The 19,207-nt window shown below is 40.2% G+C and overlaps 1 protein-coding gene across 2 annotated transcripts in view; it reads left to right on the top strand.

Moving 5' to 3' along the window:
* The window catches only part of col7a1 (collagen, type VII, alpha 1), a 134,076-nt gene extending 117,094 nt beyond the window's left edge, over window positions 1–16,982 (top strand). Inside the window, exons 104-120 of one of the 2 annotated variants that reach the window (XM_083562324.1) lie at window positions 904–975; window positions 1,064–1,135; window positions 3,404–3,439; window positions 3,585–3,665; window positions 5,980–6,033; window positions 6,114–6,167; window positions 6,284–6,346; window positions 7,204–7,266; window positions 7,385–7,501; window positions 10,477–10,554; window positions 10,644–10,697; window positions 11,668–11,716; window positions 12,855–12,938; window positions 14,475–14,603; window positions 14,755–14,784; window positions 16,127–16,300; window positions 16,386–16,982. In XM_083562324.1, coding sequence (XP_083418450.1) covers window positions 904–975; window positions 1,064–1,135; window positions 3,404–3,439; window positions 3,585–3,665; window positions 5,980–6,033; window positions 6,114–6,167; window positions 6,284–6,346; window positions 7,204–7,266; window positions 7,385–7,501; window positions 10,477–10,554; window positions 10,644–10,697; window positions 11,668–11,716; window positions 12,855–12,938; window positions 14,475–14,603; window positions 14,755–14,784; window positions 16,127–16,300; window positions 16,386–16,417 — 1,242 coding nt within the window. In that variant the 3' untranslated portion in view covers window positions 16,418–16,982. Of the gene's footprint in view, window positions 1–903; window positions 976–1,063; window positions 1,136–3,403; window positions 3,440–3,584; window positions 3,666–5,979; window positions 6,034–6,113; window positions 6,168–6,283; window positions 6,347–7,203; window positions 7,267–7,384; window positions 7,502–10,476; window positions 10,555–10,643; window positions 10,698–11,667; window positions 11,717–11,862; window positions 12,779–12,854; window positions 12,939–14,474; window positions 14,604–14,754; window positions 14,785–16,126; window positions 16,301–16,385 lie in introns of those variants that run through there. The other variant, XM_083562325.1, reaches the window with a different exon arrangement.
* The last annotated feature ends 2,225 nt before the right edge of the window (window positions 16,983–19,207 follow it).

Genomic DNA, 19,207 nt, shown 5'->3' with positions numbered 1-19,207 from the left:
TTATACTTAACCCTCATATTTAATATTGACTTTTGTAGCAAATGTATGATGCTGTTTTAGGGCCAATATGGGATTAAAAAAAACAAAATAAAAACGAGTTGGAATTGGAGGAGTGGGGAATTTCCGATTTGAAACCTCAGAATATTGCGAGAAAAAAAATTTACATTCATGAGAGATTTTCAAGTTTAAAACTAAAAGATTACAAGAAAAAAAACACAAATTGACGAGAAGAAAATAGAAATGTTCAAGTTAAAAATTCCAGTATGATGATCTGGTGATTCTGGGCTAAAATAACAACTATTTCCTTGTTGCTAAATCCAAGGGAAAAGTCAAGTTTGATTAGATCTTCCACTCCAGGCATAATGCAAAACAAGGGATATCTGAGGAGCATGACTTTGTATTTATGTGAAATGTTAATGCTTTAAAGTAAGATTCCATTTATAACTGAAGTTAATAGATGCTTTTGAAGTGTTGTTTATTGCTTGTTTGTTTCAACATTTACTAATACATTTTTAGATTAAGTTCATTTTTATTTTAACTGCTATTAACTGACATGAATGAGGTACAGAGCACAGTCTCACGTGGACCTTCTCAGTCGTTCCTGCTTAGACGCAACCCGGAAAAACTATCAGTATGTATTTTTGCTGATAGCCGATAGTTCAAGCCGATAGTTGAATCAACTATCGGCTGATATTAATTGACAAAACCCATGAATCAGTTGATCTTTAACACATACACATGTATAATCCAGAACTTTGAAGCTTTCATAGCTAGTGTTGCTTGTTTGTTACTTAGTAAGGATGGTTGTGTATTCCCTATACCGCTGGATTTTTTTAATATACAGTATTATCTTCCTGTCCTGGATGTTAATTTGAGGAGTAAAAGGCAGACATGTTTTCACAGGGAGAACGAGGTGCAAAGGGATTACAAGGTGAAAAGGGCACTAAAGGTCAAGAGGGACCACCAGGGGTACAGGTAAAACACGTCTGTGTACATATATGCTTAAAAAAACAGTGGGTATTTATATATTTTGTGGTGTAATATTTCTTCTGGCTGTGTGTAGGGTCTGCGTGGAGAGGCCGGTGAGAGGGGGGCACCTGGGTTTCAGGGTGCCCGTGGTCCAGGAGGACAGAAGGTATGATCTGAGCAATTATCAATAATGAATAATTCAATTAATAATAAAATGTAAATCACTGGACAGAAGGTCTGTGTATCCGAAAGAGCAAAGTCATCAGCGGGTCTATCCATTGTCTGAAAAATGGTGCTGTATGAGAGCGATGGTACAACATGGGCACGTTGTATAAGGTTTTAAAAGTTCAAATAAAATAACAGTAAATCACAGGTTCACATTCAATGCACTGTAATATAATATAATAATGCAGATATGCTGCATTTTTTGTAAGGAGATGTTTACTGAACATCAAAAGAAGGAGTCGTCTGCATCCGTAACCGTGACGATTATATGAGGAAATGACGAGCTGTTTTTCCTTACACTAATTTTCAAACGAAGAACAGCTGCTATATTGTAAGGGATGACAGGATAGACAGAAAAAATGTGTGAAATATAATGATTAAGTAATATATAGATAGAGAACTACACTATATGGACAAAGTATTAGGGACACCAGAATTTCCAGCCATAGGATGTCATTGGGTGCAGTAGCATGACTTTTTTCGCTTGAACTAGGAGAACCAAACCTGTTCCAACATACACAAAAGCCAGCTCCATGAAGATCTGCTTTACAACTCTACTGAACACCTTTGGGATGAATGTAAACGCTGACTGTACCCCAGGCCTCCTCACCTTACCTACATCACCACCTGAATTTACTCACATTGAATAAGCACAAATCTCCACAACCCCTTTCCAGAAGAGTGGAGGTTATTATAACAGCATTTATCTCTTAAATGTTGGGTGAGATGTTCAAAAAGCTCATATAAATCTTATGCTCATGTGTCCACAAACGTTTCCATATAGTGTGTATTATCCATTAATGCTTTCCCTTAGCTAAAACATGAGATTTCACACATAAGGACACAAAGGAGCTGTTCTAAAGTGCATAAAACGTCCCCGCAGTGGAGATTTAAATTAATGTGACATTCAGGTGCCCATGAACTCTCACCAGAGAGCGTATATTCTCCATGGCTTTAAGTACACGTCGCGTACAGAAGCTTGTCAAAGTCACTAAAGAGAAATCTTTAAAAATGTGCTCCGCTTTTCCGCCTGTTAAAAACCTCATTAATCTTCAGGAAGACGCAGCCCCAGTGCTTTTGCTGTAATTACTTCTGCCACACTGACAGCCCTGGACTGTTTTCATTTTTCCTGTTTTTAACCCAATAAAAGACAAGTAATAAATCGATGTGCAAATTGGTGCTGTATAAAAGGAATAAAAGATGTGCGGCTGGACGAAGTTGGTTCTTTTGTGATTAAAGCCACTCTGTTGATGAGTATTACACAGTCCATGCAGTTTTACTCAGTATAAAAATATACAATCTGTTATAAATAAAATAGCCTTGGATTCAGTCTGTGTAGTTCGCCTTCATTCGTCTGCTGTTTGATTCGTAATTCTTCTTCTTCTTTCGGCTGCTCCCATCAGGGGGGCGCCACAGCAGATCATCCGTCTCCATACCCCCCTGTCCTCTACATCTGCTTCTTTTAAACCAACTACCTGCATGTCTTCCCTCACCACATCCATAAACCTCCTCCTTGGTCTTCCTCTTTTCCTCCTTCCTGGAGGCTCCATCTTCAGCATTCTCCTACTGATATACCTCGTGTCCCTCCTCTGCACATGTCCAAACCATCTCACTCTCTCATCCCTCACCTTGTCTCCAAAACATCCCACATGCGCTGTCCCTCTAATAAACTCATTTCTAATCTTGTCCATCGTCGTCACTCCCAACGAACATCTCAACATCTTCAGCTCTGCTACCTCCAGCTCCACCTCCTGTCTTTTACTCAATGCCACTGTCTCTAATCCATACAACATCTCAGGTTTCACCACAGTCCTATAAACTTTCCCTTTCACTCTCACAGATACTCTTCTATCACAAATCACTCCTGCTATCACTCTTCTCCACCCACTCCACCATGCCTGCACTCTTTTCTTCACTTCTCTAACACACACTCCATTACTTACTGTCTGATTCGTAAATAAATAAACAAAATGTTGATTGCGACGCTTTCGTTCCCCTTTAGATTTTTGGACTTTTTTATCGTTTCTGAGCCACACAATAGAGAAAATTACAGTTAAGACCTTGATATTGTTTGTGAGACACAGCTATCCTTTTGATCCAACACCACACACACACACACATACACACACACACACACACACACACACACACACACACACACACACACTGTGTATACATTTCTGGCCTGATACAGTGTTGATGTTTTCAGGGAGAAGCAGGAATGCCAGGAGTTCCAGGAGAATCTGTAAGTGTTGTTCATTTCCAATTTCTTTCTCAATAAACCTCTGATCTCACTTACACCTTCTATTTTATGTGTGTGTGTGTGTGTGTATGTGTGTGTGTGTGTGTGTGTGTGTGTGTGTGTGTGTGTGTGTGTGTGTGTTCTCCAGGGCACACCTGGAAAAGATGGGCTCTCTGGCATGAGAGGTGAGAAGGGAGAGATCGGATTCACCGGCATGCGAGGACCCAAGGTGTGTGATCACTTCAGCGCCTGTATTACTGCTTCAGTGTGTGTGTGTCGTTTAACAGACACTAAAACAGATAGTAGGCATATGGATTGCAGAGCATGTGTGTGTGAGGGTGTGCGTGTCTGGGGTGGGGGTGGTGTGTGTGTGTGTGTGTGTGTGGATGCATTGCATGGAAACACAGTTTCTAAAAGACTTTCAGCAGTGTATCACAGTGTCACTTCACTCCATATGGCAGTATATCACAGCTTCCCATTTCACCTAAATAAACACACACTCGGCACACGGACACACACTCAGATACACATTCAGATACACACTCAGATAAACTCTCACATACACACTCACATACACACTTACATACACACTTACATACACATACACACTCAGATACACACTCAGATACACACTCACATACAAACTCAGATACACACTCAGATACACACTTAGATACACACTCATATACACTCTGATACACACTCGCATACAAACTCAGATACACACTCACATACAAACTCAGATGCACACATTCAGATACACATTCAGATACACACTCAGATACACACTCAGATACACATTCAGATACACACTCAGATACATACTCACATACATACTCGGATCTCCAAATCTATTGAACCTTGATGAATGTAAACACTGATTGCACTCCAGGCCTCCTCACCTCACCTACATCAGTACCTGACTTAACTAACACCCTTGAATGAATCTCCACAAATCTCTATAATCACACACCAAAAAATATAGTGGAACATCTTTGAGAAGATTGGAGGAACTGGATGTTTAAAAATTAGCACAAACTATTTAATGGTCGGGTTTCGAACAGAATTATTGGTCATATAATGTAATATTGTGTGTTCATATTCTTTTAGACACAGGGTCCCTGGTGGTCTAGTGGTTAGGATGCGGCGCTCTCACTGCTGCGGTCCGGGTTCGTTCCCCGGTCAGGAAACCAACCCCAGCCACTCTTAGTGCCGGTCCCAAGCCCGAATAAATGGGGAGGGTTGCGTTAGGAAGGGCATCCAGTGTAAAACATGTGCCAAATTGAACATGCAGAGGATCCGCTGTGGCGACCCCTAACGGGAGAAGCCAAAAGAAATTTTTTTAATATTCTTTTAAACACAATTACGCTTTTTCTTTTCTTAAATTGATATCAACATATCAGATATTTCTGATTTCTTTTTCAAATTTTAATTCTAATGTTTGTGTTTTTTAGTTTGCAGACAGATGTACATATTATACCGTATTCTTCACCTCACAGAGAAGATCGTATGTGTGAAGAGTTTACTAGGGTTTATCTGCATATTCAAAACACACACACGCGTGCGCGCATACACACACACACAAACACTATTCTCACACACATTCTGACACTCACACACACTCTCACTTTTATTCACACACAAACACACACACACACACACACACACACACACACAAACTATTTTTTCAAACCCTCACTTTCATTCACACACAGACACACATACACACACACACACACACACACACACACACATACACACACACTCTCCTGTCTCTGTCTCCCTCACACACACACACACACACACACACACACTCTCTCTCTCTCTCTCTCTCTCTCTCTCTCTCTCTCGCTCTCTCTCTCACACCCACACACACTCTCTTTTATTTGCACACACACATGCACACACGCACACAAACTCATTCTCACACTCTTTCTGACACATACTCACACACACTCTCACTTTTATTCACACACACACACACACACACACACACACACTCTAACTTTTTCACACCCTCACTTTCATTCACACACATACACACACACATACACACACACACACACACACACACACACACACACACTCTCTCTTACTGTTTTTCACAGACACACACACACAAACACACACACACACACACACACACTCTCCTGTCTCTATCTCTCACACACACACACACACACAGTCTGACTCAGTATCCAGTCCTGATTGAACCCAACTCATTTGCGTAAATCCCACGGTGGACAGACAGTGATTGAGGTGCACTGGAGTTATTTGTAAGTGTGAGTGAGTGAGTGAGTTGAGTGAGTGAGTTGAGTGAGTGAGTGAGTGAGTGAGTGAGTGAGTGAGTGAGTGAGTGAGTGAGTGAGTGAGTGAGTGAGTGAGAGAGAGAGAGAGAAAGAGAGAGAGAGACTGACATTTAAATAGAGGTTTAGTCTAGAGAGACATTTATAGAGCTCTCCTGTGACTTGGTACACACTTTCATTATTTTCTGTCACACTGAGTTCACAGCAGTTTGACTGACAGCCTGGTCGCTTTTACAGGGAGACCGTGGATCCAAGGGTGCGTGTGGACCAGAGGGACCAAAAGGAGAAAGAGTGAGTCTGTGTGTGTGTGTGTGTGTGTGTGTGTGTGTGTGTTTGATGGGTCTCTTTAATAACAGTGACTGTGTTCTCAGGGGGATCCTGGAATGAACGGAAGATCAGGTTTACCTGGAAGAAAGGGAGAGGCGGTACAGACTAACACACACACACACTCACACACACACTAACACTAACACTACATACACACTAACATACACACATAACGTAGACAGTTTGTCACAAGTCGGTGGTGTTTGTGTTGCAGGGTGATGTGGGATCTCCAGGAGCTTCAGGGAGTCCAGGAAAAGAGGGTCTCGTCGGCCCTAAAGTATGAACACACATAAGCTCACCGCCTTTACACACTTTACTTCCCCAAAACACCCTGTAAATCTTTTACACTTACAATCCGAAAGAAAATGCTCCATATAAACACCTCATTTAGAAAAAATTTGACTGAATGAAATTGTAATTAGTTTGAGAGTGGTGGGATAAACCTTTCTAGAACCCGAACTGAATAAAAATCCTGCCATGTAAACGCACTAAACTGATTACTGCAGTTGATAAGACCCATTACTTTAGAGTGCAAAATGTGCTTCCTCTTCACCTGGCATCAGTATCAGATCTCGTACCGGCCCGTTCATCATTCCCTTGCAGAAGATATACACAAACCTTTTTAACACGGTTTTCCGCACAGCTTCTTACTTTGTATAAAACAACAGTGACGCACATGATTAGGGGAATTGGATTTCAATAAGGTCTTTTTTTCTGGGCCCATAAATCCCTCTACCAGTCCACACACACTTGCGAGTGACCAGCGATTCATGCGAAAGTTTAGTTTCCTTTCCAGTTCCAGCAATACAACTTTCTCCCACGGAGAACTCCCACTATCTCCAAGGGCCTTTCTACAGACCTTCATCCACACGCTTCTGCTTCACGGAGGAGGGAGGGGTGGAATTGAGATGCTCCTTAGAGATGCAGAAACAACAAAAAGTTCCCGTCTTTTCCTCACACCTTCCAGCAGTAGTGCCTACAAATTCACGCTGTTGCTTGATTAAGGGAAACACTTAACAAAAAAATAGAGCGCATAAGAAATAGTGGAATATGTGACACAAATTGTGTGTGTGTGTGTGTGTGTGTGTGTGTGTGTGTGTGTGTGTGTGTGTGTGTGTGTGTGTGTGTTCTCAGGGTGATCGAGGTTTTGATGGTGTGATGGGACCGAAGGGAGAACAAGGAGAAAAAGGTGAACGGGTAAGTTATTCTTTTTTTCTATACTGTGGGTATATTTATTTATTGACATCTTTCTCTCAAATAATCTCTCTCTCTCTCTCTCTCTCTCTCTCTCTCTCTCTCCTCTTTCTCTGTCAAGGGCCCCCATGGAATCCCTGGATCACCTGGTTCCCGAGGTGTTGATGGACCCCCAGGCCTGACTGGTCCTCAGGGACCTGCTGGAGTTAAAGGTCCTGAAGGACTTCAGGGGCAGAAGGTATGCAAAAACAAGTTGGTAAATTTGTGTGTGTGTGTGTGTGTGTGTGTGTGTGTGTGTGTGTGTGTGTGTGTGTGTGTGTGTGTGTGTGTGTGTGTGTGTGTGTGTGTGTGTGTGTGTGTGTAGATGAACAAGGAGTATGCTGACTTGCTGACTAACCAATTAACTTCTAAAACACACACTTCTAAATCTTTGACATCCTTCAAAAATCCAATCTCTCTCAATAATTCTCTGCACCAGGTGATGCATGCTCGTACATTCTGTTATTGCAACAACAACAAAACTTTGTGGACACCTGACCATATTTGTAAATAGCAGTCCGTGTGTTTTTTTTTTTTTAAACATCCCATTCCACGTTGAGTCCACATTTCCTATTATAATAACCTCCACTCTTCTGGGAAGATGTTCCACTAGATTTTGGTGTGTGCTTGTGGAGATTTGGACTAAAGATCCATAAAGTTACTGAGCAACACAAGAACTTTGAGGATGGATTTGGACTGTAATCAGTATCAGTCTACTACAATGGCTCAGGACCACAGGCTACATTTAAGCTCCTATCACTTCACACCTTAATAATGATGAACTGTAACAAACTGACATTCAGTGTTGAGGATGAGGATGAGTTTCCTTTAGAACCTGGTTCCTCTCACGGTTTCTTCCCCATGCCATTTCAGGAAATTTTTAATTACATGCTTACCGATTAGGGACGAACTTAAAATAATAATGATCAAACGTATATACACTATTATTACAGCTTTATCTATGTAAAGCTGCTTTGAGACAATGTCCCTTGTTAAAAGGTTCTATACAAATAACATTGCAATAGAATCCAAATGAATTGGTGTTACTAAAGTCAGGTAGTGATGTAGGTGAGAAGGTGAGAAGGCCTGGGGTTCATTCACATTCATCCCAAAGGTGTTCAATAATGTTGAGAACCGAGATTTACAACAGGAGATCTTTCACACACTTCCAACTCATGTATAGTAGATCTTCATGGATCTGGCTTTGTGCACAGGAGCATTGTCATGCTGGAACAGGTTTGGGTCTCCTAATTCATAGCTATAATGTAATATATAGTGTAAGCTACACAGGTACATATGTGAATTATCAGATGCAATAAAATAACTTTTTATATATTTATGTATATAAGGATAATTTGGGGTCACTATCAGTTCTGCATTGCTTTACCTTTTCTCTAATGCCGACCTCCAGATCTTTGTCTTAAGATTCATTCAGGCATCATACACCCCCCAGCACTACTTTATTCTAGACGCTCAGCACTACAGTGTGTATTTAAAATTTTGCAGGTGTCCACCTCAACTCTGCAGTGAACTAAATGTACCCATAAACCCTTTCACGGTGTCTCAGCAGAAGCCTCTTTCTTTACCTTCATCTCCTCAGGAATATTAATCAGCCCTTCCTCTGAAACGACTGTCCATCATTGGTGTAGCCTCAGTAGACTGCGTAATAAAGCTATTATCCCTGTAACCACGCCGACTGTTCAGTGTTACAGCTCTTCTTTTGCTGGAAGATTGTACTGTAAGTCTTGCACAGTTATAAAAAACAAAAAAAGAAGAAATAATGTGTTGGTGATTGATTACTGAAAATGAAAGTCTCAGGAGAAAATTAGTAGTTACTAATTAATTCAGTAGTTACTAGTTACTGAAATAAAACCGAGATATACTACAGCTGCTTTAATGTTGAGTTGCACCTTTCTATGGACTAAAAAATACAGTAATCCCCCGTTTTTTATGGGGGATTTTTCACACCACCCCAAAAATGCTATTTTATGTATACAGTGCTGTACTGTATTAACATTTTACTTCATTTTGTAATTAATAATTATATTTTTATTAATTAATGTCATTATTTTAATATAAAACTCCATAAAAACAATTTCCTATTGGTGTTTTAGTCTATCGTGCTCTCCGATAGAGGCCGGGAAAATCAGCCAAACTAATTAGTTATGTGGCAAACGCAATTCCACGATAAACCGGGGGCGCCAGATTCCAACCGCGGTAACGTGGGGATTACTGTATTCTGACACCCGAATTTTTTAGCTCTATGTAGTTTTTAAAATTAGCAAACAGTGTGGTAAAATGAACACATGTAATGTTACAGCCATTCAATTTCTCAGCCATGTCTAATACCGTCTAGTACCATCCTCATGTACTGTTTTTTTTCAGGTGTTTCTCCACGGGATTTACCAGTGTATACCTGCATATTCCAGGCATAGCATATTTTTATTATCATTATTATTATTATATTCATATTTATGTGGCTGGTTTGCTTGGCATGTATTGTCTATAGTAACAGCACCTACAAAATGGAACCAGACCACTTGGACTATATGGACTAAAGAGTCTTTTGGACACCCGTGTTCCCAGCCATTTATGGTTCTTCTTCACAAAGTTGAAGGCATACAACTGCAGCAGGAAATGAACTAGGAGACCCAAAACCTTGCACGATAATGCGTCAAAGCTAGCTCCATAAAGATATGGTTTACATGGGCATCTGGAGTTGAAGATCTCCTGCTCTTTAGCTCCACCCCTGTTGAACACCATTGGGATAAAGGTGAATGCTGACTGCACCCCCAGGCCTCCTCAACTTACCTACATCTGTACCTACATCAGTAGCCACAATGAATGCGACAAACCTCCACAACATCTATTGGAACATCTTCTCATAAGAGTGGAGCTTATTATCAGGGCAAATGGGGACTAAATATGGTACGTTCAAAAAGGAAGCACCAAATTTTATGGTCAGGTGTCTAAAACTGTTAGTGTAGTTTATATCATGAATATAGTAGGTGGGCAGGTACCATACCTCATTGGTCGAGAGAAAGTGTGAGAGAGAGAGAGATTGTTTTGTTTTTCATGCTGTTTAAAGTATTTCTATCCTCATCACCTCTATACGAGAGTGTACTTGAGTTCTCGTGCACATTATCACTGTTGTATATATGCTGTGTTCCTCAGGGTGAACGAGGTCCTCCAGGCCCTACTTCGGTCGGCCCTCGTGGTATCCCAGGGATCCCAGGAGAAAGAGGAGAGCAGGTCAGTGTGTGTGCACACACACCTCTGCGTACTCTGTCTCTCGTTTCAACGATGTTTTCTTTCTCACATTTTGCTCTCTTATGCATCAGGGAGAAATTGGTCTTGATGGAGCGAAGGGAGATAAAGGAGAAACCAGCATGACGGTCTGAGCACAGAATTTCACACACTTATACACACGTTCTTTCACACAAGGGGGCTTGAGGCAGGAATTCATTTGGAGAGGTGACGAGGAAATATGCTAAATAAAATCACAGCGTGATCTGTTTATTAAGACGTGTGAGGCATGTTAGTATTTTTACGGGGCGGGGTCTGGTGGTGGAAAGAGCCATGATGATATTAATTTACATTAATAATCTACTGTCTAAAGTCGTCTTCATTTTTTTTCTTTTTCAGTTGTACTGTAAATGATCAAAATGTCATGCTAATATTAATAGGGGAAATGATACAAGCTTATAATAGCAGATCTCCAGTTGCAGCAAATCTTATTTGAAACCCTGATTCCCAAAAAAAAAAGGTGGGACACAAAATGTAAATAAAAACAGACTGCAACGATTAACAAATCCACATTCTATTCACAAAAAAACAAAACATAAAAAAAACACGTCAAATGTTTAGGAACTTTGAGGAATATTATTCAGAATTATTTCCACAATTTGTAGGTGTTCTTTCACAGATCGGTGAAGCGCTGCCATCTTTACTTCTGAGAGACTCTGCCTCTCTATGATACACTATTTAAACCCAGTCAGAATACTGACCTGCTGTCAATTAACAGCATTAGTTGCAAAAAGCTTCACCAACTGTTTCATTTTAACAACACTTGTCTCAACTTGTGTGCAGCCTTCAAATTCAAAACGACCTTATTTTTTTCTTTCAAATGGTAAAAGACAATTACGTTTAAACAATCGACGTGTTTTCTGTGTTTCATTGTGAATAAAATGTGGGTGTTTTTTTTGCAAATTTTTCTGGTTTTATTGATATTTTTCACGGTGTTCCAACTTTTTTGTAACTTGGGGTTGTATTTTGTTGAACTCTAAAATTCACCCTCTGTATCATGACTACACATATAAAACCTCTCCAGCCCAAATGTTCTCTTATTGGTTCTGTTGTGTGTAGGAGGACGAGATCCGGGCGTATGTTCGCTCTGAGATGAGTCAGCACTGTGGTGAGCGATTATTTCATTACTTATCATTTCCGACATGTACTTATGTTCTAATATCCTTAAATTCCTTGAGTAAAGTAACACAGTACCATACCGTAATTTTTTTTTTCCTTATTTTTTTCCATCTCCATGTTATTCCTTTTGTGAAGCCTGTGGAGGTAAGTGACCTTAAGCTTTCATAAACGTGCCATCGTTAACCTTTTTTACGAATTCACTGTAGCACTAGCTTAGCGTTGAAAAGGTTAAGTAGTGTCGCTCGAACCATCGCGGATCACAGGATTGTCATTACTGCATGCTTTAATGACTATATTTCACTTGAGGAAAAAAAAATCTGATCTGACCTTTCAAAACACAATGTACATTCTCTGTAATGAAAAGAGGCACTCATAGTCTATTTAAAAGTGTATTTTTATTTTTTTATTTTTTTTTTATATCTAAATATCGTTTACAATCGAAAAAGTTCTAAAATACTTTATATTAAAAAATTGAACCGTTTAAATATTTTTTATTTTGGAGATTTTTTTTTTGTTTGTTTTCATTGTATTGTAGTGTATTTTTTATTTCAATCCATACTTTTTATATGCTGTTTTATACACTATATGGGCAAAAGTTTGCGGACAACAAACCATAACATCCGTATGTGCATTTTTTTGAACATCCCATTCTACATTTGGTTCTCATTTGCTGGTATAATACGCTCCACTCTTCTGGGAAGATGAGCCACTAGAGTTTGGAGCGTGATTGTGAAGATTTGTGCACAGTCAACCACAAGGGTGGAGATCTAGCATGCAGTCAGTGTTTCAATTCATTCCAAAGGTGTTCAATAGTATTGGAGCTCTATAGCTAAATACTCCAACCCATGTAAAGCAGTTCTTCATGGAGCTGGCTTTGTGCACATGGGTCTTGTCATGCTGGAACAGGTGAGTGCCTCCAAGTTTCTGCTAACAGTTTCGGAAAGAACCAGATATGGCTGGAAAATCATTGTCCTAGGTTTACTTTTGTCCTTATAATGTGGTGATGTTAATAAATGCTCGACAGCTGGGTAATGGTGTATAATGCGACCTTGGATACAAGTGTGTGTGTGTGTTTGGTGATTGTGCTAGAGAGTACTTATGTAATTGTATTCTGTACATGTTGCCAGGTGTTGGAGAAATTCCGACGCGTTCGGCAGTGCAGGCTTTCCGTAGTCGCTCGTCTGCCGAGCGCTCACTAGCCGACGATTCGGGTGAGTGTGCTGTCCACCTCTTTGTGTTCACACGTAGCTTCCTGTGCTTGTATACAGTAGCCTGTGATGATCATGGTGCCTTGTTATTTGTGTTGGTTTTATACACACTGGAAAAGAAATTCAGGGCCGTTGAGTAGATCTGAGAGGTACACGATTTCTTTTCGTTTTATTTTCTGTGCATGTACAAATCTATTAGTTATAACCAAAGTCTCAAACAACAGCTCAACATTCACTAATGTGTATTATTGTGTTGGGATTGTTCTTTGTTATTCTGTTTCAATGCTATTAAGCTTACAACGACACCTCTAAAGTGCTTCCAGTAATTACAGTAAGGAGCTGTAAAATATTAATTACCTTTATCCTGTCATCTGTCACCTTAACCTCTCATTAAAGGAAATTACTACACTTTCATCCTAATCCCTATTCACCTCTCGTGTGTGTGTTCACGGGTGTGTGTGTGTGTGTGTGTGTGTGTGTGTGTGCATGGGTGTGCGCATGTGTGTGTGCGTGTTTTGAGAAAACGAACAGAAAACCAATTTCCCATTAAACACACCTATAAGGCAAGACTCAGGGCATATAGACTTAGACTTAGATATACTTTATTGATCCCATGTGGAAGATTATTGCGTTACAGCAGCAGGTTACACAAACAGTAGCTGTTTGTGTAACCTGCTGTTTCATGCTACAGCATCCATGTATTGATGTATTGAATAAAAAAAAAATTGGATACGTTCGGCCTTCGCAAAAAAAATTTCTTAGGAATGTCTTTTGGACATTATGTTAAGTTCAATTCAATTCATTTTTATTTGTGTAGCGCTTTTAACAGTGAACATTGTCTCAAAGCAGCTTTAATAATGTTTTTAATAATGCTTTTAATCACCAATAATGTGGTGAATAAAATTGAATATGTTCTTTATAAGTATGTTTGTCCCTGATGAGTGAGCTGGTGGCGACTGTTGTGAAGGAAAAACTCCCCGAGATGGCATAAGGAAGAAACCTTGAGAGGAACCAGACTCGAAAAGAACCCCATCCTCATCTGGGTTGCACCGAATGTCCATTTGAAGCAGATAAACGATGTTGCGGGTACAGTGATGATGATCAGAAGCGAAAAGTAGTCCTGAGTCAGTGTAGGAGACTGTTGACATTAACTACAGTCCAAAACCATCCTCAAAGCTCCCGTTCTTACTCCGGAATGTCATGGAACCACCCAAGGTGTTGATGAGAAACCGTCCCAGGCTGCACAGAGTGACCTCCAGTCGAAGAGAACACTATCCAGAGGCAGACCTGGACGAAGTGGGAAGATCCACGGAGGGAGGAGGGGCAGAAACAGTGGTCACTGGAGCCTCAGGAGCATGTTTAACTCGACAGAGAGAGAGAGAGAGAGAGAGAGAGAGAGAGAGAGAGAGAGAGAGAGAGATGGATTATTATGTGTCTGTATTGTTGTATGAAAGTTAATGTCACTGTGCAGTTAAGTGAAACTCATGACTGGAGTATTTTCTCTGTATTTGTGTTTGTTGGTTTGTGTGTGTATTTCAGGTCACGGGCTGCGTGTTCTGGTAAACACAAACGACCCAGATTACGATGAGAATGTTTACTCTTTGGAGAACTACGATGATCCTGAGGAGGAGACCGTTGACTTTGTGCCCTCGACCAATCAGAGCCAAGGTATGAGGGCACTTTTATACTGAAATTAATGACTGCAAAGAAAATTCAGCTGCTCGTTGTTGGGTCGAAATGTGTTAAGTTTAGTATTCTGTACATTTCTCCACATGCACACAGAGACTAACACGGTATAAATATGTTTTGGTTTTTGCAGTGAGAAAGAAGAGAGAGGTTAAAGGTGAAGGTAAGATAGTGTTCTGTGTTCCTGTGCTTGTTATGCAGTATAAAGTTTTTAGCGTTTTAGCTTTATTATTATTATCTCCCATTCCTTCATCAGTCCTCATTAAAGGGCATTGAACTTGCTTTAGAGAGCAAATTAATTCTAGACTAGTATGAGCACAGAACTGCCCGCGTTCACCCACATTAAGCTACAAGCTACAATAGCAAACAAAGGGTTTTTAATTAACTTCTACAAGTCACTCTTTTGTTTTGTCTCAATTTGAGACATGAGGAGTGCTTATTTCTCCTCCTGTTCTTACGTTTATTCATATTTAATACAATCTATCAGTATACTATGTATGCACTATATGGACAAAGGTTTGTGAAATCTTATACTTATTAACCATAAGAATGGTATATGCTTTCTGTACATCCCATTTCAAATTTAGTCCTTAATTGCTGTTATAATAACCTCCACTCTTATCTCAAATTATCTCATTTACACAACAGAGCAGTTGAGGGTCCAGCAGTGGCAGCTTGGTGGTGCTGGGATTTTAACCCCTGACCTTCCGATCAGTAACCCAGAACCTTAACCACTGAGCTAACACTTTTCCAGTCTGATGTAGGTGAGGTGAGAAGGCCTGGGGTGCGGTCAGCGTTCCAATTTATCCCAGTAGGGTTGAGGTCAGAGCTCTATAGCAGAAGATCTTCCAATCCAACACATGTTAAGCATATCTTCGTGGTGCTGGCTTTGTGCACAGGGGCATCGTCATGCAGGTTTGAGTCTCCAAGTTCAACTGAAGGGCAAATTTAATGCTACCACATCTCTAGACATCCTATAAAACTGTGCCTGCAACAGAACCACATATGGTGAAACAAGTCAGGTGTCCCAATACTTATGTCCATACAGTCCAGGTATTCAGTGTAGAAACTGCAGTGTGTGTGTGTGTGTGTGTGTGTGTGTGTGTGTGTGTGTGTGTGTGTGTGTGTGTGTGTATGCAGGGTTTAATAAATTGGAGGATTTATAAAAAGCATGTCATTATTCTGTGACCTAATAAACCAGTATCAGAATGTATATGTAAGTCACTCTGGAATAAGGCCTTATATACAGCATATGTCTTTATGTAGAGAATAAATAGAGAGTACATTTCAAGTATATATTTTTCTTAAATGAAAAATGTCTAATAGACAAACCATGATTGTATAAAGTGATAGTAAGTGCGTCAGTGTTCCTGAATTTAATATAAAGCGTTTTTTAACTGTAGCGCTCTGCTGCTGTTCATCTGCTGCTGTGCCCTCTATTATTTTGATTGAGTGTGTGTGTGTGTGTGTGTGTGTGTGTGTGTGTGTGTGTGTGTGTGTGTTAGACCCGTGCGTCTTGCCGCTGGATGAGGGTGGGTGCTCCAGATACACTCTGCGCTGGTACTTTAATTCTCAGGAGGGTGAGTGCAGACCCTTCATCTACAGCGGCTGTGGAGGAAACGCTAACCGCTACGAACACAAAGAGAAGTGTGAACAAAGCTGCCTACAACAAAGCAGAGGTACACACACAGACACACACACACACACACACATTCACTGAATTTCTTTTTTTTACTGACATTTGCTGTCTCGTGTTTGTTCCAGGTGCTCTGGGGTCGAATAGTGAACGCTCATGACGGGACCACACACACACACACACACACACACACACACACACACACACACACACACACAGCACCAGTGTTCAGTGTTCTGACGTTTACACTCATCTTAAGGTTCTCATATGATGCGACTGTTCTCAATTGTGCACATTTTTTATGCAGTTTATAATCCATTACTACTTTTTTTTGTATTTATTTTGTTTAAGAAGTTCACCATATTCATTTTGTTTCATTTCATTCATTAATAACTCGTTTTTTTTCACAACGGGATTAAGGACGTATATTTTTCGAAATGTATATTTTCTCTTTTTGTTCACACAGAAACTTTTTTTTTTTTTTTTTTTTAATGGATGAGTGCAATCCCCGACACTCTCTATTAACTTTAATTAGAAAAAAACTGCACACCTGTTTATTTATACCCAATCAACCAATCATGTGGTTGATGATGCCCTATACTACCCTATAAGATCTTGCCCTATACTGTATGTGCACGATTCTGTGCAGCTGCCACGTGATTGGCTGATCGGATACCTGCATAAGAACAGGTGTTCCTAATAAAGTGGACAACGAGTCTATAGTATGATATGTCCATGGTTTTAATTCTGAATTTCGCCCTCTCTTCCACTTATTGTAAAGCTCTTTGGGTTATTCTCGAGACATTAACGTTTATGAAATAGCACTCTGACAAACATTTCCAAATTGTTCTTGTGTGGACGGAGATTTCTTTTCGAGAGCACAAGTACATTTCTGTGGATAAGTCCCACTTCCCTGTGGTCTATATATAGAAATAGTACACTGAAACAATAGACCTGATACTCAGTTAAAAAGAAGCATTATGATGTAAACTATATGGACAAAGTATTGGAACACGTGATTTTTCCAGCCATACGTGGTTCTTAACCAAACTGTTACCACCATTGTATAGGACGTCTTTGGATGCAGTAGAATTTAATTCCCCCTTCAGTTGAATTCGGAAAGCCAAACCTATTCCAGCTCCATGAAGATGTGCTTTACATGGGACGGTGTGGAAGATCTCCTGCTACACAGTTCCAACCATATTGAACACCATTGGGATGAATGTGAATCCTGATTGCTCACCAGGAACCTCCTCACCCTCACCTACGTCAGAACCTGACTTTACACACCCTTGTGGCTGAAGAAGCACAAATCTCCACAAGCACCTTCTAAAATCTAGTGGAACATCTTCCCAAAGGAGTGGAGGCACTTAGTGTGTCCACAAGCTTTTGTCCATATAGTATACGTGTTTAAAGGTTAAAAGCTGAACTGCAGTTTTCTTTTTTTTTTTTTTTTTATTCCTTTTTATCGACTCCACAAAGTCATGTGATTAACTGGGACTAGTTTTCCCTCGGAAATGATGCGTTTCTGTTTTTTTTCCGTTGTTGCTCTGGTGCTAATAAAAGGCCGGACCTGTAGTCCATACAGCCACATCAGGTTTCTGCTCACATATCAAATTTATCACATGCTTTAAAATAAACCGTTTAGCAGTAGCTGCTTTTATACAGTGGGATCGGTATGTTTTGTCGGCGTGGGCTGAGGATCGACGAACGCGCCGGCGGTTGCGATGACATTAGAGAAGCGATGATACGCCTGCTTACATGTGTAAAAAACACTGCCATATTAGCAGCTGCCATTTTTAGTACACAGTCAGTCTCTGCTGTATAGAGAAGCTGTAAGTGTAAATATAGAACTGTGTTTTTATTTTCAGCCTGCGATCCAAAAAAACCCCAATGTTTTCTTGAATTGCATGTTCACTTTGCTCACGAAAAAAAATGAAATTTAGAGAAATGGTGCTATTTTTCAGACATATTTATAATGTGGATTGTACTTGATAATGTCATTTTGTATGTGGTCGAATGAATAAAATTTTCAATTTGTTCACTTTTTCTCGACTCGGAAATGTTTTGTTCGGTTCCTAAGACGTTTCAGGTCGAGTCACATAGGCTTTATTGATATTTCAACCATCTACAGTGCAGTTTCAACAAAACCATAATGCTACATCAAACAACATGAATGAACCAACGCAACACAGAACTACACAGAAATATAAATATACAGTGTGTCACAAAAGTAAGTGCACCCCTCACATTTTACAAAACTTTTAATTCTATTTTTTAAAGGGACAATAAAATAGAACTGAAACTTGGGTATATTTTAGTCAATGTACAGTACAGATTTACTGTCCTCTAAAAATAACTCAACATACAGCCATTATTGTCTAAATAACTGCCAAAAGTAATTGCACCCTAAAAGAACATTTCAAAACTGTCCAAAGTGTGAATATTGTGTGTGAACACCATTGTTGTAACACGGCTTTAATCCTCCTGGGTGTGGAATTCATCAGAGCTGCAGATTGTTTCTGGGATCCTCTTCCACTCCTCCATAATGACATCATGGAGCTGCTGGATGTTGGACACATGGCACTTCTCCACCTTCCGCTTAAGGAGCCCACAGGTGCTCATTAGGGTTCAGGTCTGGAGACATACTTGGCCACTCCATCACCTTCACCTTCCCCAGCAAGGCAGTTGCCATCTTGGTGTGAGTTTGGGGTTGTTATTATGTTGGAAAGCTGCTGTTCGGTTTAGTTTCTAAAGGAAGAGCATCATGTACTGCTTTAGAATGTCACAGTACATGTCCATGTTTCCCTTAATGAACCGCAGATCCCCAGTACCAGCAGCACTCATGCAGCTCCAGACCATGATGTTACCACCACCATGCTTGACTGTATGCAAGACAGTTTTCTTGGTTCTTTTCACCAGGGTGTCACCACACATGCTGGACACCATC

The sequence above is a fragment of the Silurus aristotelis genome (genome assembly GCF_946808225.1).
Source record: "Silurus aristotelis genome assembly, chromosome: 2".
Lineage (NCBI taxonomy): Eukaryota > Metazoa > Chordata > Actinopteri > Siluriformes > Siluridae > Silurus > Silurus aristotelis.
The sequence above is the reverse complement of the archived record's forward strand: the minus strand, read 5'-3'. Positions and strand labels throughout refer to the sequence as shown.